This window comes from Bacillus rossius, chromosome 3, assembly GCF_032445375.1.
Source record: "Bacillus rossius redtenbacheri isolate Brsri chromosome 3, Brsri_v3, whole genome shotgun sequence".
Lineage (NCBI taxonomy): Eukaryota > Metazoa > Arthropoda > Insecta > Phasmatodea > Bacillidae > Bacillus > Bacillus rossius.
The window spans coordinates 33,725,817-33,753,399 of record NC_086332.1 but is presented as its reverse complement, the minus strand read 5'-3'; the positions used below and the strand labels follow the sequence as shown (position 1 = coordinate 33,753,399).

Genomic DNA, 27,583 nt, shown 5'->3' with positions numbered 1-27,583 from the left:
TTAACTTACATTTTCAAGCCTTAAAAAAAACAACAATGGAATCTACAGAAGGTATACTTAATTTGCACATCTCTAATAAAACAGCAATGTGTACAATTGTTACTAATGGTCGAAGAGATGTTTCCTCAAGTAAATATCTAAAAATAAATAATAGGACTTCAACATTTACAATAATCATAAATAAAATGTGTATATTTTGTATTTCGAGAACCATTTTTTTAAAACAGAAATGTAACAGCATTACATAGTTTTAATTCAACTTTAATTTGTGGTTGTTGAACAGAACAGTTCTTTAATTTAACAATAATAAATATAACGTGATTTAACTTCTAACAGGCATGTAACTGAAAATGATCAAAATTCAACTATAAAAAAGGTTAATATATTTTTATGTACATGATTACAAACAAATTCGGGAAGCCCTGGACATACAATGATTGAATAAATACAGTACACAGAGTTGAGGTGGAGGGAGAATGTAAATGTTAAGATTAGAAAGTTACATTCATAAATCAGAACACAGTTATACACTGACACCCAATCATTCATAAATATTTACTATACAATTTCAATCCTCGGGACATCCAAGGACAAAACAATGTACATGTTAGGCATGGAAGATTTTTTTTAAAAGCCCGTGTATCATACATAGTTGTAACAAATAAAACCAGCAATAACACAGTTAAGATAGCCGACCGACACCCAGTGCAGCCGAGAGTGAAGACAGTCAAGAGATGGCACTGTAATGCTTGCTAGTGCGCAGTAACTACATGAAGTCGTCATAGTCATCCATGTCGTATGCCGAGTACTCGTTCACTAGGGCCTGCAAACATATTCAATGGAAATAAAAAACATTGTTAAACTGCTTTCAAATGAATTCTTACATAACATTTATAATTATTACTACAACATCAGTAAATGATATTGTCATGCACAAACTGCAATACAGTAGATCCCAAAATAATATTTGCACTAATGGAGGGGAATGGTATGCTGATGTTTGTGACAGTTAAGAGTACACAGGCCCAACTTTATGGTAGTTTTTCGGATTCTTAAAACATATGACTTCTAAGTGAAACAATTTATTTACAAACATGCCACTTTAGTCCGGGGCTTCCTGAAACTGTGCACAGGCATGACATGAGATGTAGAATGGAGAGGGTGCAAATGGAGTTGTCACTGCGTTCTTTCTGCTTCTCTTCCATGTGGCTGCTGGGGAAGACACCCTCTCCAACTCACTCACACTTACAGATGACCATGGACCACTGTACATCAACACATTCTTTGCTTTCTAAATTTTAAATAACTAGAAAAACTTCTGATCAGGGATTTACTGTATAATTTATGATAAGGGTGAAATCATGTGCATTGAAAGATTGCATGAAAGTTTACAACAGTAAACATTTTTAACAAGAAAACTTCTAGGAACATATACTTACATTTTCTCCTTCTACTTTGAGCTTTGCTTTTGTTTTGCCTTTCTTCTTTGCTTTATCTCCTTTCTCTACTTTTGTTTTCTCCAAAAACATATTTTCTATTGTCATTTTTAATTTCTTAAGGTCATAGGAAGATACTGAAACAAACAACACAATCATGACTCACTACCATCTGAATTCTAGGAGCTGAAGTACTATTAGTAATTGGTGCATAAAGGCAAAGCTACAAGTGCAATAAAAATATATGAATTCAAACATTTTCTTTCTAAAACTACTTGCTGAAAACACAAAACATGGTAAAGAAAATCCTCTAACTCAGAGTAAATACATTGAGGATAGTGATTATCTTATGCAAAGTACATAAGAAATTAATGAAATATACAATAATTTCTTTATTTCCAGCAACAGTTTATCATTTGTGCAGAAATCACCAGCACTGCAAGTGCAATACTGTTTTGTTTACCATCAGAAGTATGATGAAGGGACTGTGTCTGTTTTTAGTAACAAATGATATGGTGAGGAAAAAATCAACTTCTATTTGTCAGGGTAAATAAAATTACTTTAGCCCATTCACTGTTCTAAAAGAATAATTGGCATAACCCAGGATGATAAATGAAGATGTTTACTCAATAAGTGAAGTAAAGTTTTTCAATAAGGTTACTCTGAATTCAGATGTACATTAAAAGCTATTAAATCCCGTGTGTTCGGGACCACAGCTGTGCCAGATGTGATAACTGATTACCACACAAAAATATAGTTTTAACAATGATACAAAGAAAAATAATAATCAGTAGAGTTAATGGGCAGTGTTAAGTTGTGCCAAACCATTAGCGAGTGGCTAGTGCGATGTCAATTTTTATTAGCCTGGATCCAAGAAAATAAAGTAACATAAAATTGTTATAATTTATTTTGCCTCACTCCAAAAAACCTTTTTAGTTTCATCACTGAGTATATCGTTAAGTTTTAGCAATACGCAATCTATATTTCTCCTGGCTTCTGACAATTAAGTGGAAGAATATTTTATAAATATAAAAATTTGTTTGGGTAGATAGACATCAGAAATACAAAAACATTATAGAAGAGCAAGACATCAGGTGTGCCTGGCATAGTTGTCACAACTCGAGTGGCCTAAGTGTGGAAATGGAGAGATGAGTAAGAAGTCAGCGGACCACTGACCGGCAAGTCATCTCTAATGTGGGGAAGCAATTAATCATTGTTAGCTGCCAAAAATATTTCAATAAATTTTTGTGCTACAGTAAAACATCGCACAACGAACTCCTTTATAACGAAATCGTCTGTATAACGAAGCAACTGTTAAGCCTCGCCAAATCGCTATGTAATCCTATGTATTTATACCTCTAAATAACTAAGCATTTTTTGGATGCAACGCCAAAAACACCTGCTACAGCAAAGGTAAAACGGAAAAATCTTCAAAATATTTTTGTAGGATCTTACAACTGTTTGGCCATAGAAGTAAGAGTCACGGACGTACTGAAACGCACTTTGACTACCAACATAAGCTATCGTACTTCGATTAATTCATCTTCCGAAAAAGCCTAGAAAATTTCATCACGTGAAAAATTTAAATCATTGTTCTGTGAAAATGTGTGATCATTTATCTGTGTTGTAATGAATGCCGATAACCGATACAGATTCTGTGGAAATGTTTCTTAATTAAAATCTGTAGGTGTTCTGTAGAAAAGTTGTTTTTGTTTTATGTTGTAGGGGGAAATAAATTATTTAACCAGTTATGTATCTTGTTTAGAGGTTAAGATTTTCTGGGTTAAATTTGTTCACCTGTAAATAGGTTATGGTTGGACAAATCTCATGTGGTAATAAATGAAACTTAACTTTCAGTAATTTATTGTTAGTGTTCGTAAAAAAAAAAAAAAAGGGGGGGGGGGGGGGGGGGGGGGGGGGGGGGGGGGGGGGGGGGGGTGGGGGGGGGGGGGGGCAATTTCTCTTGGAACGAAACTGGAAATTCTACACACAGTAAATCAGGGAGATAAAAAAGCAGAAATAGCTAAAAGATTTGGCATTCCAAATTCAACACTGTCAACAATTCTTTCCCAACGGCAAGATTTGGAAAGAAATGCCGTTCATGGTGCAGACAGAAAATGGCAAAACTACTTGTAAAAATGAAAATTTGGAAAGAAAAGGTTTGATTTTATAATGGAATGTAGGTCAACAAACCATACCAATATCTGGGTCTATCATTCAAGAAAAAAGCCAAATACGAGGCCCAAAGAATGGGGATTGACAATTTTCAAACTTCAAATGGCTGGCTGCAGAGATTTAAAAGTAGGTGGAATTTAAGTACTCTGAAGACAGCAGGTGAGGAGGGGTCAGTTGATCCATCTGTGTTAGAGTCATGGCAGCCTAGACTACAAACACTAACAGCAGGATATTCTCCTTGTGATGTTTTCAATGCTGATGAAGCAGGCATTTTCTTCAACCTCCTTCCTGACAAAACACTTGCCCTCAAAGGAGAAACTTGCCATGGAGGAACTTCTAGTAAAGAGAGGTTTACGGTATTGCTTTGTGCCAATTCAGATGGTACAGAGAAATTGACACCACTTGTGATTGGAAAATTTTGCAAACTTCGTTGCTTCAAAAACATTAAGCACCTACCCTGCAACTACAAACACAACTCAAAAGCATGGATGGCATCTTGTTTAGGAAGTGGTTATTTTCTTTGGATGCTCGTATGGGAGCAAAAAACAGAAAAATTCTGCTGTTTCTTGATTGTTGTACAGCTCACAAGATGAATGACGTACAAATGAGAAATATCAAAGTTGTATTTTTCCCACCAAATTGTACAAGCAAACTCCAACCATTGGATCAAGGAGTCATCTCTCAGCTGAAACGAATGTACAGACGTCAGCTTGTGCAATATTTGCTACGGAACATGGAAAACGACATAACGTCAAACATGAAGTGGAATATACTTCAGGCTATGCAGCGCCTGTGCTATGCGTGGCACAACATTGATGCTACACACCCATTGCCAACTATTTTCGTAAGGCAGGGTTTCACACTACAGAGGAACACCAGCTGCCCAAATCCAAAAGACAGTGGTGAGGTTTAGTGGAATGAACTCCCACACAATCTTCAATGTGAGGCCACGTTCCAAGACTTTGTAGATGTAGACAGTGCTCTACAAACGTGCAATCAAGTGGCAGAACAAACCACTGAAGTACCATCTCAGGTAGATTCAGTCGAAGAGATGGCTGAAAAACCTAATGAAGGTGAAATGACACGTCCATCTAGAAAAGAGATAAATGGTGCATTGGACGTTCTTGAACGATTTTTTTTTGACATCAGAGACAAGTAGTACTGAAACTAGTTGCGAGCTCTTGAAAGTGTGGTTACCAAGAAACTTAATAACCATTCAAAGCAGTCATCCATTACTGACTTTTTTACAGTGAGACAGTAATAGGTATTACTGAAGTAAAGATTTCTTAAATTTTAATTTATTGTGATCTTTAGTGTACAGCGTCTATTCTTTTCCATTATTACGTAATATACAATATACTTATGTACTGTAATCAATTTGAACTGGTTTGCTTAATCTTCATTTGCTCTGCTCAAGGACTCTGTAGCATGTATTAGAAAGTAGGTAAGTACTTTGTGTATACTGTATCTATATACGAGTACCTACTATTACTTCTGTGTTTTTTGAAATAATGATGGCTACAGAAAAAACCCTTTGTATCACAAATCATTTGTTCATTGGTTTTGAATTCACCTCCTTATAAAGAAACCTCGCTATAACAAACACACATAATATCAGGCCCTTCAAGTTTGTTATACCGAGGTTTTACTGAATTTTGTTTACTTTTTATGTGATTTCAAATGCCCAAATTCCCCTGAAAAAATCTGAACCGGAGTGAATCAATTGGCACCGAACTGAAAAATTATTAAATAATTCCCACTGCAGTATTTAAATTATGACACTCACCAACAAATTTATATTAAAAAAATAACTATTATTTATTTATAAAGTGCAGGCGGTAATGATATTGTTGGTGGCATCGGAAATTAGCATCTTTAAAGGAGGTATCAGAACAGCTCTAGTTTTAGGTACTTACAATTTACACATATATTTCTAATAAATTCTTCTGCAAAACCAGGGAAATGTGGGGATTTTGTGTACAACCAAAATTTTTTTTCGACAATGCATCCTGGAATTCATCAAACTCCTCCTTGGTGATGGGGTTCATTGCATCAATGCCAGTTGCATTGGGGTCAATTGTGACACCTGCAAACAAAATTAATACTTTATTACAATGTAATAAAAACATGATAAAAAGTGTTCATAAAATGTATCAATACAGTTCAAATAAAAATATTTGCAGTATTAGTAACATGATGTTCTACAATATTGCTAGACCCAAAGAAGGTTTAAAAAATGCTTTCTTCCATGGTGAAAAAAAGAAGCAAAACAGCATCATCACCCCAAGTGTATAACCCCAAACATATTATCGAAGCATGGGCTGAAAGATTTTAAGTGATAGACGCGATGTAAAATTCATTACATGATATAGTCACAAATAAATGTGACAAACATGTTTATTGATGATAAAACATTAACATCACTAAACAATGAATTTCCATCACTGTCATTTTCACACTTCTTTTCGTTAGAGCTGGGCAAATCTTCATTTTTTCCCTTCAAACTGAACAGAACCTGAGGTCCCCCCCCCCCCCCCCCCCCCCCCAAAAAAAAAAAAAAAAAAGAACCAAACCAAAAAGTTGTTGGCTCGAACTTTAAGCTAACATGGTTAAAAACTCCTTTATGTTTGCAAACACAGTAAGAAATTTATGTATTAGCATTTGTAGGGTGCTGTCATAACTTAGAAACACGCAACTTAGAAACACATAACTTAGAATCACGCAACTTAGAAACACATAACTTAGAATTTTCTAAGTTATGACAGTTCTAAGTTATGACTTTCTACGTTATGAAGTTTCTAAGTTGTGTGGTTCTGCGTTGCGTGTTTCTAAGTTACGTGTTTCTAAGTTATGACAGTTCTAAGTTGTGTGTTTCTAACTTGTGATAGTTCTAAGTTGTGACTTTCTACGTTATGAAGTTTCTAAGTTGCGTGGTTCTGCGTTGCGTGTTTCTAAGTTACGTGATTCTAAGTTATGACCGTTCTAAGTTGTGTGTTTCTAAATTGTGATAGTTCTAAGTTGTGACTTTCTACGTTACGACGTTTCTAAGTTGTGCGGTTCTGCGTTGTGTGTTTCTAAGTTATGACAGTTCTAAGTTGTGATAGTTCTAAGTTGTGACTTTCTACGTTATGACGTTTCTAAGTTGTGTGGATCTTGAATTGTTAACATTCGGTTGTGTGTTTGTGGCGAAGGTTTTCATACGGTCTTTCATGCAGTCCCTACATAGTTCTCACTCTGCCCGCTAGATGGAGATGAATACCTAACCATCTTTACCACGAGTGCTTTCTATTGGTTACTTTAAATACTACATTTTTATAAACTTTTTTTTATTAACTATGGCATTTCCACACAGTACGTACATTAAACAAAGAACATTTGTGAGAAATAAATATTATATATTATTAATTGTAGAATAGTCAAAAAATGAGCTTATCTCCAATTGAAACACAAAGTTGAACTATGATATAAAAAAATATCCTAAATTATTTGAAGCGCAATCTAACAAAAAATTACTTCAACTGAATTAAAAAATAAAGTTAACATCCAATTACCAATATGATGGAAATAACGGCCATTTAAATGAGCTAGTAATGCCTAAAACTTGATGGGTAGTTTTGATTGCATGGTTTTAAAACTGGGAACAATACGATTCTTCGTGTTTTGAAACTGCGTAATTAAAACAAGTATTTTGAATTTATATGTTATTTCTTTTAATTGTTAAAACTCCGCTTTGTTGGTCATTTGTGAAACGGAAAAATTCATTCACAGTCCAATGTTCAATAATAATGTATGTTCGCTGAAGTATTACTTGTAATAAAATTCATTAATGACTACGGCTAGTCGACGTCTTATAGAAAATGTATAATCATCCCATGCAACACAGAAAGTTAGCCAATAAATTCACAATGAAACATTTTTTTAAGTTTTCGTTATGTGCGATTCACAGTTAAGTAGTATTATTTTAGTTTAAAAATTGGTCCTAATAAATACATACTTAGCAGACTTACGGGTCTATCTTTTGACAAAAGTTTGAAATCAAAATATTTAATATGTTTTTTTTGTATATGTAAATTTTACTATTTACTGCAGAGCTTTATAATCATGCAAATTTATAATATATACTTGATAGTTCAATGGTTTCATTACACGTTACAAGATATTACTTCAACCATTTGTTATTTGTAAGTAAATCATCTAGAGTTTGTGTTGTAGGCCAATGGAAAATGAGAAAGAAAAAATCTTAGCGACATAGTTTTGTACCCTTCAAACGGATTGTCGAATAGAGTTTAATCGTGTATTGGATTATCAAGAAAACAATGCCAAAAACACGTACAAAGTTTATGAGTTGTGTTTCGAAATTATATTCGATACTGCTGTAGCGACCAGCCATCCTATCTTATTTTAACTCAATAACGTTCATTGTTTAAGAGAGTCTTTATTTTAAGAACTAATTTTATAACCGTACAATAATTATACTGTTCCTGAGCTCACTTTTACTATCCATAATTTATTTGTGTTAACGTTTAATAGGCCCCTTCTTCAGAATTCTATTTTTAAAACGATTTCTCTAGACTCATCAAAAATTAAAAACTTTGTTTTAAATTTTATATGAAAAAATTAGGCTGAAAACAAATTTAAGTATTTTTTTTTTCGTAACCCTACAAACTATTGCCTGAATATATTTCTTGGTGGACTGATTCATACTGCTGTATTTTTTAAGTGTACTAAGATTTGGTTGCCAAAATAATAAGTGTAACTTCTGCAGTCACAAACATTGTGTCGTTATTTTTACCAGTTACTAAATTCCATTAAATTAAATGAATAACGAAAGTAGCATTTTAACAAATATTTTAATGTTGGTTAACTTGAATATTTTAACATTAAAAGAGAACAAAATTACATAAAAATTTCATGGACTAACAAATTTCTGAATTCTTGCAACTAGTAAGGTCTGGCGAGTCGAAAACATAATTTAGAGTTGTTGTTGTTAAAATTGGGTTCTACCCGACTTTGACGTATTACTTTTACAGAAAAATAACAGATCTAATATTGTTTCATAACTCAGGTAGAATTTGATGCTTAGAGTGAAATTTGAATACTAGATTCCAATTTTACCTAGAAACTAAAAGATTCAAATAAAAAAATTAAAATAAATTACAAAAATTATGAATTCTTTTTTCATTCTCTTTTCTTCAAACAACTATTTATAAGTATAACTTATATTAAGACGTATTTGAAACCAGTCACATGAAAAAAAATTATTAGTGTCAATTAATTCAATTACGGTATTTGAACTTCGGGAAGACAACAAAAAATCCACAGCTGTCTTTACACTTCCAAGCCTATTAGGTGACTGATCTCCTCCGCAACAAGCAGAATGTCTTTATGTTCAAATACTATTTCTATTATTTAACTTTTCAATCTCACTGCACATGTCATAAAAATATACAGAATGCTGGTATGTAAATCTTCATACAATTAAAAACAATTAATGACAATTATTCTCATATGATGAAATTATATCATAACATTTAATGCAAATAATTATTTTTATAAATGTTAGCCAACTTATGGTATATACATAAAGAGTAGTTTTAAATATTTTAAGGTAGCAAAAAATTTTTAACGTCATTGTTTTCTGGTCCTATATTTAAGTGAATACAGAAATATACATTTAACAAAAAAAAAAATCAGATTTAGTTGTTGCTTAAAGAAGGCAACACAAGTATTATGTGATGTAACATCATTAAAAAAAAAAAATTGCAAAAGTTCTAACCAAGAAGACACAATTTTCTCTTTATAAAAATCAATAATTTATAAACGCCATATTTGTACATATAATTGGATTCACTTACAACATACAAAAGTGCGTGCATTTTATTACATTTAAAGGCGTAAAATGCATACGCCGTCCATTTCACACTTGTTTTATTCGTCATGACGGGTGAGCGACACTTAATGTTTACAAATACAAATACAAATAGGCTTAGTTATTCTTTTATTGTATTGAATTAAACCTTACATATGTAAGAAATTAATTCCTCTTTCGCTAGACGTGATTTTAACTTTATCGTTGGAAGCCTCCGATTTGATTTACTTCGCGGGCAAATTACTTTAAATGTTGTGAGACACACTGTGCTTAGTTATCGTTTGGCGAAAACAAGGCTTTGAAAATAACGGTTTGCGGTAATGTTTTGTTCAGAAAACATTTGTATGAAAAATTGTGTTTGTTTTAATATTGTAGTAAGAAGCCACATCGAATATTCTTTTATCAAATATCCGTCTGATAGTTTTACTTTTCTTTTTGGGTATTTCTTCTTCAATATCTTCATTTTTTAACGAGGATGCTTTGATATCTGTATTTATAAATGGATGTAACTGACCTATTTATAAGCATCACTTTGTTTTTAAGTGGGTTCTTAAGCCAGTGAGGATGCTTTGAAATCTGTATTTATAAATGGATGTAACTGACCTATTTCTAAGCATTGCTTTGTTTTTAAGTGGGTTCTTAAGCCAGTGATATAACGTTGACTGATTTTCAAAAATTGAGAACACATTAGGCCTTCAGATGTATTTAATTAATGCCATTAACCTTAAACATTACTGTCACCAAAATTCTTCTGATGTGGTTTTGAAAGAGCCATACTTTACTAGTACCCGCAATTAAAAATAATTGATTAGGTTTTGTACATGAATTAATGTAATACACCTTACGTGAATAGATAATAAAATAGTTCTAAAAAGTTACCACAATTCAATGGGATTATCTTGATCAAGGTAAAGGCAGAAATGATTTAAATGAGCGAAAACAAAACTATACTTTACTAACACGACAACGGATTGTTCGTGAAACCACCCATGTTTTTTGCGCGAATCAAATGCCAACTGGCGAGTGAGACGGCAATGCCCTCATCAAGTGAGAGCATTTTCTTTTCTTTTCTAGTGAGCAAAATTTGTTTGCAAACAAATCAATGACAGGTGCAGACTTGCCAACTTTTGAAACCCTCAATTAGTAAAATACATAAAAAAATAATATAACACGCGTAAACTGCTCGCGGAAATTGAAAAATTAATAAACTTGAAACATCAGCTATTGCCACACCGCATAGCAATGTAGAATAGATTGATCTTTGCTTATGTGAGTTGACAAATGCAGTCATGCACGATCATCGCAAACTTGACGCATGGTAGAAGTAAACACAATTCCGTCATGGTCGGCAGTTAATGGGTTTAACACAATATTAAGAAATGTACACATAATGTAGGTTTTGCCAATTGATGGGAGTTGGTGTACTACTTTATTTAGTACCTACCATGTCTGTTTAATTTGTAAATTTGTTGAATGAAAACAAAACAGTTACCATGTTTTCTTGTATAATCGTCACACATTTTATTCTAAAATAAAGTTTGAAAAGTAGGGGTGAGACCATATGCAGATTTTTTTTTTTTTAGGTAAAGTTATTCATAAATACCAAACCCGTTCATGGAAAGTACGTTTATTTAAAAAAAGGTGGAGTATACAATAGCACGCCAAACAATCTATATTAATAATTCCTTAAACAAAAACCTTTCTTCAACTTTAAATAGAAAAACCAAAACTCTAACGCGAACGCAAGCCACTTGAATCTGACGTGAACTAACGTGTCGTAGTACACACTTGCCACGAAAGAATGCGGGGTATCAAATGTAGTTAACTCGGCACCTGACAGAGAGCGCGCGTTGCATCCAATCGGCGAAATATCAATATTCGACTACATGCGGGCACTCTATACGGGAAGCAACATAACCAAACATAAATGATGAGCTGGCTACATTATTATAAGTGGTACGCCGCGGTAATGCAGTCAATCAGATAAAGGATATAGTTTAAAAAGTCTTTAAAAGAAAATTTACACGTCAGACAACTTTGTATTTCCGTTAATTAAATAAATAAGTGGTAATGACCGAAATTAAATTTTAGATTATACCTACACTGCGGCGACGCAGACAATCAGATAAAGGAAATAACGTTTAAAAACGTCTTTATAAGAAAATTTACATGTCAAACAACTTCGTATTTTTCCGTTAATTTATTAAGTGGTAATGACCGAATAAATATTAGATTTCTACTTTAAAATACATCGTTTTATACGGAAAAGATACCTACACAAAGCGCTCGGGATCTACTAGCGGGGCCAAAACCATCCTGCGACGTTTATGCGAGTTTTTTTATCCCAATTTTGACAGCCTAAAATATGGTTGCGACGAATACGTGCGTGCGACCATTATGCAATAAAACACGGTACATACTACAGTACAACCCGGTTATAACATTCCCGTTTTTAACATTTTCCCGCCTATAACACCATAATTTCATGGTCCCGTCATTTCTCCATTTATCACAATGCTTTAATTTCCTGCCTGTAACAATATTAAAATTTCTACATTCCCGCCTTTAACGTTCAAATTTGCTTTGATAACTGCCACAATTTGCAGTATCCCTTCCTTCAAAGTCATAATTTAGAGCGAAACCATAGCTATAAAATACAGCACGCATATACAAACATCAGATGTTTACATTTGAGTAGTTCACCATAGACGTGGTACACACACACTCCAACACTTGCACCGGATCGACTATCAATATGGCGTCCTGTTCGCACTTAGCCTATGACTTGTTCCTTTATACTTATGATGCGCATTTTGTGCACTGATACATGGTCGGAAACAGTGCTACTGTAGTCTATGGTGCTGGTTTTTGTTTCAAAGGTTTAACACCTTCAGATGGTTAACTGTTCTATGGATATATTCACGGCTTTTGTTTGTGGTTAACCTTTACCGTATTTATTTATTTTTTTTACTTATTGTAGTCACGGCCGTATTTAATTAAAATATGCCGTATTGAAATTTTATTCAGGTTTTTGTACGGCTATGATGGCCGATAAATATAAGCGAAAATATATTCTGTAGCTGAAAAAATTCAGTTTATTAACCAAGTGGACAGGAACCCCAACTAAACGCGTGTTGTGATTGCAAAAGAGTTGAATATTTCTGTTTCGACTCTGAACTGTATCGTACAAAATATTTTTTTTTCTTTAGCATATTATTAGGTATTATCTATAAATAAAATTAACCAATTTTCCACTCTATTTCTGTACTTAGTGTATTACTCCTGTATTTTGTGTTGTTTTACCTATTATTTTTAATTTAATCAATCCACGCGTAATTTTTACAAAGTGAAGATGATTTCCTGCTTATAACATTTTCCTGCTTATAACATCTTTTTATGTTGGTCCCTTGGAGAATGTTATAACAGGGTTGTACTGTAATTAAATTTCCTGACATGTTTTTCAAACATTATATAAAAAATTTAGAGAATTTAAAATTTTAACAGGTGATTAGGTTTGGTTAGCTAAATTAAAATTGTAAAATCTTTGATAAATATCAATTTAAAATTTACCTAGGAATAACACTTAAAATAGTAACTACTTTATGTATCAAAGCAATCCCCTGGAATGATGATTGAAGAAGGATAAGAAAATCACCAGGAAGTAACGCCCTTTCCCTTTTAGAATTTTTTAATCTTTTTCTGGGAAAAAGGCTTTTTCTTCAGAATCACCAAAATTCTTAAGTTTCAGTTCATAGTGAACAAAAAAATAAAATCTTAAGGAAATAAAATGCAAAAATGAACTTTTGGTACCGAATTTCAGAAGAAACAAATTATTTACAATGATTTTTATGCAAAACATTTATGCTTCAGCACTGTCTTATTTCACCTTTTTTGCCTTATTTTAATGCTTTTGGTTCATTTTATTTAATGTTTTCTGGGGTCCCTAGTGATCACCTATCAACCACCTAAAATTAAATACATATAAATTAAAATACCGAAAGTTTCCTTTGCTATCAGAAGGTCAGACTCTTCTTGAAGTTTCTGCTGACGCAGTTTCTCAGCAGCGATTTCCTCGGGCGTCAGCTCTTTCTGAGTCTCCATCACAGCTTGCTTCTTCTGCGCCTCCTCCCGCTTACGCAGCTGAAGTCAACAGACATTTCGATCAAACACACGGCCCATATATTTGAAAATTAAAATATTTGTAGCTCAGCTCCGTACTCTTACATTTTTTTTATAACTAATAAGCAGTTAATCATTTATTTCATTATACATACACATACATACTACAAATAATTTGCAATTAATAAAGAAAAAAAAATGCAGGGTATATGGACATAATGCAGTACAGTCAAACCTCTATACTTTCTACGGTCCCGGCAAAATTGCCATACAACTAAGGTTAAAAAAGTCCTCTTGTACCGATGTTCGAATTATCGTTTTGTCCGCATTGATCGTACAACATATGTGGTCCCGTCACTATAAATTATAATAGATGATCGTTTAACCATAAATATTTTGCAGAAATAACCATTTCTTAGATAGAAACCGTCATAAAAACAGTAACGATAGTATACAGTAGTAAAAATCACCTTAAATCTGCAGCCAAGTAATGGAGCACGTAAATATGAAGAAAAGACAAATGAACAACAACTTACGAAGAAATATGGATGATGTACCATAACTACAGTACAAACCCAATTGTTATCCTAAGAAATTACCATAAAAAGAACTAAAGATTCTTTGTCAATACCATAATTACTACAGAAGCATGATAGCTACCACATTTGCACTACAGTTACCGTAACAACCGAGATGTATATTTACCGTGACGGTAATGTATTTATTTATGACATATTAAAATTAAAGAACATTATTGAAAAAAAGGATGTTAAATTTTTATATGTACATTTGGCACATGTTGCGAAGAAATAATGCGATCTGAAAGAATGCAGTACTACTACGAAAAGTGAAAACGGCAATCGTGGATTTTCAGGTTATGGCAGTCTCTCTCGTTTTTCAGTAATATCGGCCGAAAATTAACAAGCGTATCGGAAGTCGGCAGAAATGCCGATTCAACTAAATATTGGCAAAATCTGCTTCTTCAGTACAGCTCTACATTTGATGACATGAGTAAACATATTTCAGACTTCAGGATATTGAAAAAGACTAATTTCCATGTAGATTTATTGTGCGTATGTTTTTTTTTGCAAGTGTAAATAGAATTAAGTAAAATACTTCCATTTTTATTTATTTTTCAACTGATTAACTTTAATTACAAGTAACTGATATATTTCTGACACTAATTTTGAGGTTGAAATATTTTTAAAAAATTCTTAGAGTGAAATCCACATTTACTGAATTTTTTTGTTGGTCCCCTGAAAAACGATAGAGGTTTGACTGTATTACTATTAATACTGATGGAGAATAAACAAGTACAATTTAAAGGAAAACAAAGTATTATGAACATATAAAATATTGGAATGCAGATCAAAACAAATGGAAAAACTACCTTCAATACTAGAAAGAAAAAGAAATGCCAATTCAAAGTTTAAGAGTTTTACCACCATATTGCTTTTTTCTCTATCTCTCTATATATATCTCTATCTTTCTATATATCTATATATCTGTATGTATATATCTGTCTATATATATATATATGTCTATATATATATATGTGTCTATATATATATATATGTATATATATCTATCTGTCTATATATATATATATATCTGTCTATATATATATATATATATCTGTCTATATATATATATATATATATATATATATATATATCTGTTTTAAGTAATTAAATATATTTTCGGCCAACCAAACATTTGAACACAAGTTTGATCCGTGCCGGATTACGGAATATGCAGAACCATAGAATGCCAAACTAAAATGCAGTCTATCTCTTGTTTCGGAAAAATTTCACAGTTTATTTTTTTTTCCACTAAGAAAAGTAATTTTGTCTGGCACCAATATAAATTGGCAAAACAGGCCATCAAAAATTTTCTCAATCACAAAAATTTCAACATTCTTGAGGGATTGGGGGAGGGGGAACCTTACTTCTTTTTCTTCAATCTTCTCCAATAATGCTTTCTTGCCCTTCTTTGATGGCTGTGTTTGCTGAGCCTCCTGCTTCTCTACGTCTTTCTTCTCCTCTTCCTCCTCCTCCTCTTCATCTTCCCAATTATCCTGGAACACAACATTTAACAAACCCACTGCAACATTAACTGATATTTTTCACTCAAATATTTTAATAGCTAACAGGCAGATTCCAGATAAACTTGATTACTACTACAAGATTTTAAATGATTCCTGATCTGATTTTCAAGCAGGTCATTCTGGAGAAAATGTATTGAATATACATAAAGAAATACCTTTCATAAGAATTGTTTGGTTGGATAAATTACCTAAAGTTAAAACATTTTTCCAGCATTCGTTTAGAATCCATAAGGTGTATGTGTGTATAAGTGTAAGTCTGCACAATGACATTGGAAAAGTCATGTTATACAAAAATACAACAAATTAAAGAAGAAAATATTTCTTCTTAACTTACAATAGGGATGAGTAGAATACAGAACTTGTAACATGGTTCGTACTCTCTTAGGTCATTAAAAAATAAGGACTTTTAAGGACTTCTAAGGACTTGATTATAGTTTTTTTAAGGACCTTTTAGCATTGATCTACAAGTTTTAAAACAAGAATATTCTGCACGTTGGCAAAAAATGTATTAATATAACAAAGAAATCAAGTGGTGTAAGTACTAATTATACATAGTCATGCAGTTTAAAATAGGCCTAAACAAACGCCTTGAACTTAGCAATTTAAAAATACTTTGCGAACACAAACTTTCTTATATGTTGATCGACTTGATAGTAAAAAAATTATAATACAACATTTACACATTTAACAGTTTTCACCAAAGTGTTCGTAGCTCCATGATAAGACGGCACTAGTGTGAATCAATAGTCAAGTACTTTATATGAAATTAGTTTGAAACCAGGTCTATTTAGTCAGATTTTGCAAGTCACTAATTTTAGTTTTGAGATCACTCAGCTCCTGCTTCTTTACAGAGATTTCTTTCCTAACAGCATTGCACTTGATAAACAGTTCAATATTTCTGGAAGTTTCTGCTTTTTGTGAAAGATTATTAACTGATGTTTCAGATGTGTCAATTTCCTTCTCCAAAAGAACCCTCCTCTTTTTCAAAACTTCAATTTCATCAAACATTTCCTTTCTCTTCTCCTGTGCACTGGCAGCAATTTTCTTGGCACGTTCCTCCTCCAAATGCTGCATATATTTCATTCGGGCAGATGATGCAGACGCCCTCAATTCTTTGGTAATAGGTATGTCATGTATGGTACCACAGTAAGTGATGTAGTCATGTACAGTGCGGCGGGCTACATAAGACGATTCCTTCAGATTTTCAACTTCTAAGGCTTTGTTGAAGGAAAAACCTCTTTCCACTGATGCTTGTCCACGTGAGAGAATTAGCAACATTTTAATGACATTCCATACCTTTCCATATGCTGTTCTTAAAAAATAGCCACTAAGGAAGCTGTCAAGACCTTCATTCCTATCATAGTTCAGGAACTCTGATGATGATGGTCCAACAACATTCTCTAGGAAGTCATTGAACTGTATTAAAATATCATCACAATCCTCTGCTGCAATCGCTTTCTTTTGTACAAAATATGTAAGAACACACTTCATTTTACGACTACAGCTAGCAGAATCTCTTGCCATTTGCGATGGATCAATACAGGCTGCATTCCTCACAAGTGAATAATTTACAGGACACTTAGCCATCAAACTCTCCAACATAGTCAAAACAAACTTTTGGCACTCATACTTTAGAACCACTACTTGCTTTTCAGTTACCTGTTGTTTAAAGAGTTTCTCTTTCAGAAGTTTATCTCCAACAAACCCTACACTAACATCACTTGCTGAAGCATGGAAACTTTTGCTTGAAAAATCAAACTTGCTCAATTTTTCAACACTAGAAATACGATCAAAATGAGCAGGTTTCAAGACTTTGTACAGTTGAACACACTTTTTTACAAGTTGAAGAACATCCTGTGCGAAGAAGGGTAACAATGGTTTGTCACTCTGGTATTTTTCCAAAAATGGCTTTAGAACTTTTGCCACGGAGAGAAAAAAATTGAGCTTCACAGTCATCAGGTTATCTTGTGTTGCTCCAGCGACAACACCGAAGGACTTGCATGTCACTTTTGAAAGTACACCTTTTTCAACTTTTCCCACATACTCTGTTACATCATTCCAAACTTCTAATGCCCGTTCAGCTGATGGAACATTTTCCAACCAGCGGCAGCTGCAAAATTTGACTGGTATTTTATGTGTTGTGGATAATTTTTCAAAGTCATCCCTTCGTGCTGGGGCATCTTTGAACAAAGAGTAAAGAGATGTCAGAACAGATGAAATACCCCACTCTGTTGCAGATTCGCCCTTTTTGAATGAATTATTCAAATTGTGAAGCCCACAAGAACCAACATCAATGCACTCAAAATTAAACTCTTTTCTCATCTTTTCCTGCAACAGTTTGAAAAACTTCCAATTAACTGATGGTCCATCCATTGATACCTGAGTCAATTTTGATAAATCAAGCTTCTCTGTACATTTGTAAAACGCCTTCAGTAAATCATCAGCTGTGGCATGACCAATGAAAGCTGAAGTAACATAACGTGTTCTCACTGAATTGTCAGTATGCCAGAATCTAATATGGATGTCCATTTGTTTTTGCTGGGTGCTTTTATTCAGTGTTTCGTCAAACAGCAAGACATAGTGACTAGTGTCCTGAAAAGATTTGAATAAAAGTGTCTGGAAATGGGGAGCCAAACCAAAATGACACAAATATGCCACTTTCTTTTCACCGCAAGAGAACTGTCGTGCGACTAAACTGTCTGGAAACATTCTAGCAAAAAGTTGAGATGAATCCTCACAAGACTTGTACGAATAGTTATTACAAATACACTTTAAAGTCCACAAAATTTCTGCATCCAGAACGTCTTTCCCAGTGGTAAACAAATCCAAACTACCACTTGCTTCTGTAGCTGGCTTGCATACACCTGCAGCATTTGAGGTTGAAGAAGTTTGATTAGGTAAGTTCATGGGACTGAAAAACTCTTTATCGCAACGGTCTTGGTTTTCTCTTCAACTAATGAAGAGTGCTTCGACCCTTATAAAATTTTTTTTCGAAAATACATAAGTTATTTTACATTTATAACAGACATATTAATACAACAAAAAACATTCAATACCAACTACATTGTTTTCAAATAAAATGTTAACCTTATTAATGTACTTCGTTATGCATTGGGTGAAAATAATCCCACCGCACACAAATCCAACAACTTCCAATACCATTCACAAATTCATATTTTCGTTTTTAATTATTTATACATGAAACAATTTAACTTATGTAGACATACAAAAATGTAAGACAACCAAAAAATTTTCATGAAAAACCTATAAAAATACACGCGTCTCACCTGCCATGTGTGCTTTCAAAGCCGATTCGCCCATATTCCCTATATCGAAAACTTTACAGCACAATCAGCATCTTGCCTTGTGCTTGTCTGGGTCACAGGAAAGCCACTTTTTGTACTGCTCTTTTTCGAGCCAAAGTATGTTAAAGACACACTTCCCCGGCATCACGGTCAAGATAAATTCACTAGCAGATAACCTTTCTCACAAGAAAAAACAATCACACCAAGTCAAAACAACGAAACTTCTGTATTTACGCGCCAAAACACTAACACAGCTACTACAGCGCGCTCTGTTCAGTAGTTATGAGCACTATAAGCCGGTAAACCGATAATTCCGGTATATTTTGTGCACTAACAAAAGTATTCTGGTACATCGTACGACATTTACTAAGCTATTCGGCCCAATATTTGTACCATAAAAACATAGTCGTACTACCATTACGTAACATCCAATGCGTAACAAAGGAAAAAGTAACTTCTAAAGTCAACACGACAAACGTAAAAAAGTAAGCACTTTTAAGGGCCCTTAAAAACAGTATTCAAAAATAAGGACTTTTTAAGGACTTCTAAGGACCGTACGAACCCTGTGTAATGCAAAATTGTCTCGTTCCTGTAAATTTAACAGCTGATACACATGGAAAATTGGAAATACAACTATATTGCAAGCATCAATACTCATGAGACACAAGTGTCAATATGAGGTCTATGTCTATGCACCTTATAAAGAGCTATGGTAGAAGCCATTCCATGATGTAGAAGAACATAATAAATTTTCTCTGTGTTTATTTCTTAGCAAAGTTATTATGAAAATAGGATATGTATATATGTATTTTCACTATTTTCAGGACATTTCCAGAAGTTAATATTAAGCATTTTGCATTTTCTGATCATATGTGTTTGTTCTTTTACACATGCAGTGATGCTCAAATTCTGTTTAAGGGACAGATATAATTATTCATTTTCTGAACAAATCCTAGAGCCTAAACACACAAAAATTGATATTACTATTATTCTATTACTTTTGTTAGAAAAGCCTGATTGCTTATACAGAACAGCCAAAAAACATTTTACAGAACATACCTATGACATGTTATGAAATCACCAAAATTAACATTTTTTGCTGAATTTGTTTAAAAACCTAAAAATTCTAAAAAGACTTGCCAAGAAAAAATAAAAGTTATGCCATGCAAAAGTATGTCTGATTTTTTATTCCTGCCTATACTGTGAATAAATTTCAGTATATTATATTTCAAGATTCTAATTTTATGGAGTTTTTTCAGTTTATAAAATAAATTATTTTATTATGTACCTATGCAGGATGAAAACTAAAAAAATCCTCTTTCTTTCTTCAAATTTTAAACGCTTCCTACTGTAGCCTTGAATTTTCATTTATGAACATGTGCGGAACTCAATGTATTTAAAGTGTTATCTTGAAATTATATACCAGTGCTTTAAAAGAGAACTTGTACAATGCATCTTAAGCACTATACATTTTATTTGAAGGTAAATTGTAAATTTAAACATACAATTTCTTGTATCAAAAATGTTCTCCACAACAATGTAGCGTACATATAATAGATTATCTCGGCATACACATCCATGTTCAAATTTTAAAAAAAAATAAGCATCTTTTCAATTTCCATAACAATACTGATGTCACAACGATGGTGTCGTTTACATCATTGCCACCCCTTAAATTCTTATGGGACAAGTGCACGAACATGGGGATTTTGGGCAGAGAACAATACACATAATTTTTCATGCATTTCTTTTTTTTTAAATATGTTTTTTCGGGATCGTACACTAGACTATAATCTAGTTTTTGTGTATTTAGTGGTACCAATATATCATAATCAAAAGGTGCACACTAGTCCTGACACATTATGTCTCCCTACTCCCACTTGATGAAAAAAGGTAAAGATTTCCAGTTAAAAACAAGGAAATATCAATCAGAAAGTGTAAGGCTCTAGAAAATACAAAGGTATTAAAGTAATAAATAGACTACAGATAATCCAAATTACAGTAGACAATACATTTGTGCTTTTACACAAATTCGGATTAAACCGAAACAGAATTTGCATTAATTGGCAGAAATTATTTAAAACGACACTTATAAGTTAAACATTTCGATTACGACCCAAAAATTTAGGAACTTAGCGGGTCTACGTTAGTCACGTGGCAACAGCTGTTTTGAAGTTTTAATAAAATTACGAATACAACCGAAAAAAATTGTAAATATACCAAAGTTTATCACTGTAAAATCAAGACTTAACACATATAGATTATTGTGCTTTGGAAGAAAATTGCTTAATGTGAAGACTTACTTTAACTTGATCGTCTTCATCCTCACCCTCCCATTTATTGGCAAGAACAGCTTCTGGAATATTTATCTCCTTCGGCTGGAAATCTTCATTATCTAGAAATGTGGGGTCATAAGACACATTATAAACAGGCAACACATGTTCAATATTCAAAAGAAAAAACTCTTCAAACTCACCCCATTCTTCATCCATGTTGCAGAGTTCACGAGATCAAAATCTGGTTTGCCAGTAGCCAACTTTAGCACCCGATATCAACGCAAATGAAGTGGATTCTTGGCGCGACGCCGGGTAAATTCTGCACATACAACACGCAATTAAAACGTGGCCTTATCAAACACTAAACGTCAGAAGATTAAATGACAAGATTTTCCAAATTCGAAACCTATTTCGAACACCAAAAACTTCTTTACAGATACTAGAAACAACTTCATTATTCTCCATTTGCAATCGATTTGTCGGATTATGGCGCATGCAATTACATTACCAACATTCTAAAACTAAAGTATTGATTTTATACAACACATTAGGAAATGTTCTTTTTTTAATTTGGTTATAAGAATTATGTATAAATATATCATACAGTATATTATAATTTTTTAATTAATTAGCACGCTGTTGATCCATTATCAGAAAATTATTCCTTGGGAAATAGGATTTATAAAAAAATGCACATGAGTATCATTCACTATAACGAAACTGCGAAAAAATTTCTCAATTTCATTATCATAATGTGCATATCTTTTTGTTTTGGCATTTTTTTTTAGAATATATAAAATACATTATCTAATTAACTCTTTCGCTGTAAAATACAAAAAAAAAAAAAATTGCTTGTCCACCATATTTTAGAAGTAAAATTACTGTGGCCGCCAGTTATCTTAGCGTCTCTCAGCACGCGGGTGCGGGGACAGCGAGACCGGAGAAAGGAGAGGAGGTAAGCAGGCGACACGTAGCCGAGAGCCGTGTAATGACTGTTAGGAAAATATCGCCCTTCAGTGTATACCCGAAAATGAAAGGCGAAGGTGATACATAGCGGAGAGCGGGAAATACAGATACAGGCGGCAAGAGCAGCGAAGTACACGGGTGTGAGTGAACGGTCCATAGTCAGGATTCGTTAAGTCAGCAGAGAACGACCATATAACCCACAGACTACGCCAGAAAAAAAAAATTAATTATTTAATAAACAATGGAAATAAATCTTTACTATGTTTCTGTTATGTAGTGTATAGTGGAGTAAAATATTTGGGCAGTTAGGGTGTGTGTGAGTAGGGAGGCTATTAACAAGTGAGGTCTTGATAGCCTATTGTGGAGAAATGATGAGTATGAAGCGTTGACGAAATGACAGAACGGGGAAAACGGGAGTACCTAGAGAAAGTAATAAGAATAGTAATATTTGTAATTAATTTTAACTTAATTTTGTTTTTCGTCACCTAATACAATCAATTATCATGGAAAGAGAACTTCACACTTACATTAAACAAATCATATAATAATTATGAGGTTTTGAAGGTTATAATATGCATTCTAAAGTGGAAGTACAATACAAATTGTATTTGCATTTATAATAAATAATCAACTATAGGTGCATTAAAATATAAAGCCACACATACACCAGCATTTTTTAAATGCCATTAACGTTGGCAGTCAGGTGTTTCCTAAACGACTGACATGAAGTTAAAGCAGCAAATATAACATAACAAGCTCCATGTTTACTTAAATGTACATCCAGCACTAAATAGAATATTTTAGGTAAGGAAACCGGAGAACGATAAGGGCTAGACTGCCTCCTGCGTCATCAACTGTGAGATAGCTTTCGCGAGGAGAGCTACAATTGCGTATTGTTTTGGTCGTTTGCTTTTTCTTGTAAGACTTTTGTTTTAATTAACTTTGAGAACACAATGAATTGAGAAGCATAGTTTTAAATTTATTTTACATACTAGGTGACCTAGTTTTCCAAAATAAATAGTGTCTGGTTTTCGCTAGTTACTGAGTTAACATTTCAATTAATTTTGATTAGCATAATGATTAGCAGACACCGTAAGTATATTTAATGGGACAAACTAAAACATTACAGGTTTAGATACTAGTTTATTACTTTTCCTGACAGATGAGTACAAATATTCGAGCACAACCACTGCAATTTACACAATGTTACACTTGCCGTCGTCCGGGGTCTCGGGCTCGAGTCCCGGTGCGGTTCCTAGCGGGAGTGGCTGTTGCAAATGTAATGAGTCCGGGTGGGCGCCAGACTAGTTCTGGTGCTAGTCGGTAGTTGGGTCGTGGGGTCGATTGTCCTGCGTGGCCCACTAGGACCGTCGGCGGTGTTGCGTGGGTTTGAGGACTTCCCTACTCGGCGGGGGTTGGGAATAGCCGGTTGAAAGAAGCGTACGCTGAAGTGAGGTAATAAATGACGTGCGTCATTTATTCGATCGACAGTGGCTCTGGTGTAACGTTGCTGGTTACACGCCACGTCGTACAAGGGTTGACGTTACAAGATACAAATTACACAATTACACGCAACTGAGTCTGAGAGTTACTGAATTACCGTAGCACAAGTTTACAAAAGGAATGTTACACGAGGTGGCGTTAGACAAGTTTACGAATGTTACGTGGAGAGATGCGTCGAACAAGTTTACAAAAGAATTGTTACACGAGGTTGCGTAGCACAAGTTTACAAAAGGGTTGTTACACGAGGTTGCGTTGCACAAGTTTACAAAAGAAAATGTTACACGAGGTTATGTTGCACAAGTTTACAAAAGAAAATGTTACACGAGGGTGCGTTGCACAAAGTTACAAAGAAATGTTACAAAGTCACTAATTATTCCGTATTATCGTGTCCCTAGGCGTTTCTGAGCCTGGTTACTCAACGAGGGGTGAGGGTGATTGGAGGCGGCCAATCCCGTAAATCTGCGTATTGAGGCGGTGCTCGCGTCCACGGCAGTGGAGCGCGGACCGCAGCTAAATTCGCTCAAGAGTTCCCTTACGGGGAGTGTCAGCGCCGGAGCGACTGAGAATTAACAAAAGTTCTGTCCTCGGGAGTCGGCCCGTACCGGATAATGCACCTACCCCGCGGACCAAGTGTGGTGCAGGGGGGGGGGGGTGATATTTATGCGGCCGGATTAGGTCCTGGACCGAAAAGCTGGACTGGGTACACACGGAGAGATTATTAAAAGGGTTTGAAGAATGACTATATTTACCAGAAGTGAACTCGGTGTGGACAAAGGATGATGTCTCTCCGTGGGACGTGCGTCCGCCCCGGTCCACGAGTCGCGCTGTACTGGCATCATGTCATGGCGTCCGGCCGAGGCTCGGTGGCCCTCGCGCCAGGGTTGACCTCATTACGTTAATTTCTGATCTGATAAGTTAATAAGAGAATTTAATGATGCTAAATTCTTATATTAATTATAAAGGCTGAATTAAGGTCATTTGCCCCTTCTATGAATTGAAAGTTATTATATTTAAGAATTATTATGTTTGAATGTTTTACGTCACACCAGTGACTGTTCATCTCTTGTCAGATTGCTCTGGTGGGGTTAATGACGCCACACAGGGTTTGAATAATTATGTCATAAGGTCTGGTTGATTGATTCCGGCAGAAGGCCGCCAGGGGAACACTCACACGCGTATTGCTGTAGTTACACACGTGAGTGTCCGGGCACTCCTACGTCACACTTCCGTCAACCGACTTTAAATTACTATGTAATATAGTTTAATAATTAGTGTCTGTTTTTATAACGTGGTTGATTGAAGTCTGTTTATTTGGGGGAGGCCGGGTTCTACCTTAGTTGTTGGTGGCTCGCCTGACTCGGGTGGGCCATGGCTAGGGGCGCGTTCCGTTAGCGGGGTGAATACTGGCGGTTGCAGGTCGGGCTTTAGGGTGGCCTTCGGTCGGACGACGTCACACTTATGTAATGATGCCGTCCCCACTACCTCCTATGATTTTTACGTGATTTTTGCTTGGGTTCGAGATCTCAGGGAGGGTTTGGCCTTGTGGCTAGAGGTAGGGGTTAACGCAGTAGGGCCCCCCGAGCTGTTATGGCCAATTGGGACGCCTGAAGAAGAACACAAAGTTTCTGGAGGATATATGATGAATTTAATACGGCACAGCCCTATACATAGTGCTGCCCGTTCTGGCCGTAACGGTTGTCCCAAATCGACTAGTCACACGCGCAGCCCACTTCCTCAGTGGCAGCTCACGATTTTAATGTGCGTGAAGGACGTACTTTTACACCCGATGCGGCGGTTACAAAATAAACTCTAACATGACAAATTATACCTTGATGAACAAAACAATTCACTATTACACGATACTTATTATACTGGGCTATCGGCACGTAGGCCCGTGTCTCCGGCAACTCTACGTGATTCCTAGATGTTGACGCCAGCTGATAGTGCGCCTCTTAGTCGCACAGGCCGCGATGCCTCTCCGACGCCTCTCAAAGCCGTGTGCCACGAACACGCCCGCGCGTGCAACAGGGTGCAACGAGCGTGAGTGCACCGAACGACCCGCAGCTAGCACCACTACCGGCCACCTCGGCGGAAGCACTCCGCCGGGTGTGGCAATGTGCTTCCGCCGGACTATAGCATTCAAGGGCACATGTTTTCTCTCACAGACATAAACTATGTAATGTATATTTCATAAAATGTTTTTATTTATTAATGCAATTGTTCAACGTGCGAATAGGTCCTAAACTTGGCCGCGTCTGTTTCCCGCGCGCTGCGCTTCTGGCGCACAATTAGCAGGCCTGCTGTAGCGCTGTGCTACACGAGCAAGTCAGTATCCACCGGGAGCTCGGAGAGGCTGGCCACCTTCGCGCCAATTCCGCAACCTCATCTAGATCGTGAGATACAACACCACTGGCCGTGCATCACCGCGCAGGTCTTAGCAGCAATGTCCGCCACGTACTGTTCTCTCAATACTCCCCCTCTCTCCATTATAAGCGGGGTCATCACCAAACAGCCGTACACGCCCAGAGCTCTCTAACCCCGAACAGTCGCGGCCAGGGGATGGATAGCACCATGTAGAGGTTGATGTGTAATAAAAACCATACTTCACGTAGCGGAGTGTATCATTTGTAGTGTAAGGCGTCTTGGGTGGCCTAAACAGCCCAAGGATCACCTCTACGGACTCGTCCCTGCCGTCACCACTTGGCCGAACCCAAACCCCGAGACCCATTCCGCAAAAACTTGATAGCTTTGACGGGGAGGCAGCCGGACCGGTGTCAATGTGTCCCAGGGATTGATTCGTTAGTACGTTTGGTAGCACGATACCGTGCGGCGGTTACAATTAAACTTTAACATGACATATTATACTTTGACGAACAAACACTTCACTTTTACACAACACTTATTATACTGGGCTAGTGGCACGTAGGCCCATGTCTCCAGCGACACTACGTGATTCCTAGATGTGTCCCAGAGACTGATTCGTTAGTACGTTTAGTGGCACGTGTCGCCTTCTGGCTGCCCCGTGCAGGCCAAAACGAATTAGCCGGTAAGCTAAGTTGGGGCGTGAAGCGCCGACGTAACGTCTCGTAGACTCCCCACAGTACTTACATAATACGTTGAACACTCATCTTGGAGCACTGATTTAATTAAGTGAAATACCTCATGGTAAATTGAGGCCGACTGCGGAACGGTACGTAAGAGATTAAGAAGAGTTTATACTATTGAAACTACATGTCGGTGAAAACCAAAGTTGATGGTTCCGCGTTTCACGCAGGCTGCCAGCCTCTCCGAGCTCCTGAAGGACACTGCGTGTCTCGCCGCGCGCGACTCCCCTTCCCCCCGCCAACCCTCCCGCGGAAACGTGTGAATTTCGCGGGAAACTGAACCGCCAGGTTCGGGACAAAGCGCACAGTGAAACATGATTATGAAAGGACTGAAATATTAATTGATGATGAAAATAATGTCTAATAAAAACCTGTGGAAAAATATACATAAATTAATTTGTTGTAGTGCAGCAGAGGGATATGCCACACCCGGCCGGATCCTTCCGCCGACGTAGCACTCGTTGCCTGGCGTTCGCCTCGTCGCACGAACTACACTTTGCTGCGCGCACGAGCGCGTTCGGTGCACACGCCTTTGCAAGACGTTGATGAGGCATAGCGGTCTATGCGACATAGAGGAGCATTGGTGGTCGGTGTCAGTAATACAAGTACAATTCATAGGATTTCTCACTTTTGGTTTGGTAACCCAGCGCTCTTAGCCAAAAGGCCTTACCGCCCCGGGGCCCCCACGGACGTGGATACAGACTTACGTAGTGTAGGAAGTCA

General features: G+C 35.8%; 1 protein-coding gene across 1 annotated transcript; it reads right to left on the bottom strand.

The window, feature by feature from the left end:
• Nucleotides 1–181: 181 nt before the first annotated feature.
• LOC134530497 (eukaryotic translation initiation factor 3 subunit J) lies at nt 182–21,770 on the bottom strand. The gene is given in 9 exon segments (XM_063365361.1): nt 182–823; nt 1,440–1,573; nt 5,528–5,606; nt 5,609–5,697; nt 13,476–13,620; nt 15,548–15,676; nt 21,315–21,406; nt 21,488–21,606; nt 21,694–21,770. Coding segments are annotated over 8 exon segments (741 nt in total). The 5' UTR covers nt 21,504–21,606; nt 21,694–21,770; the 3' UTR covers nt 182–766.
• Nucleotides 21,771–27,583: the final 5,813 nt, after the last annotated feature.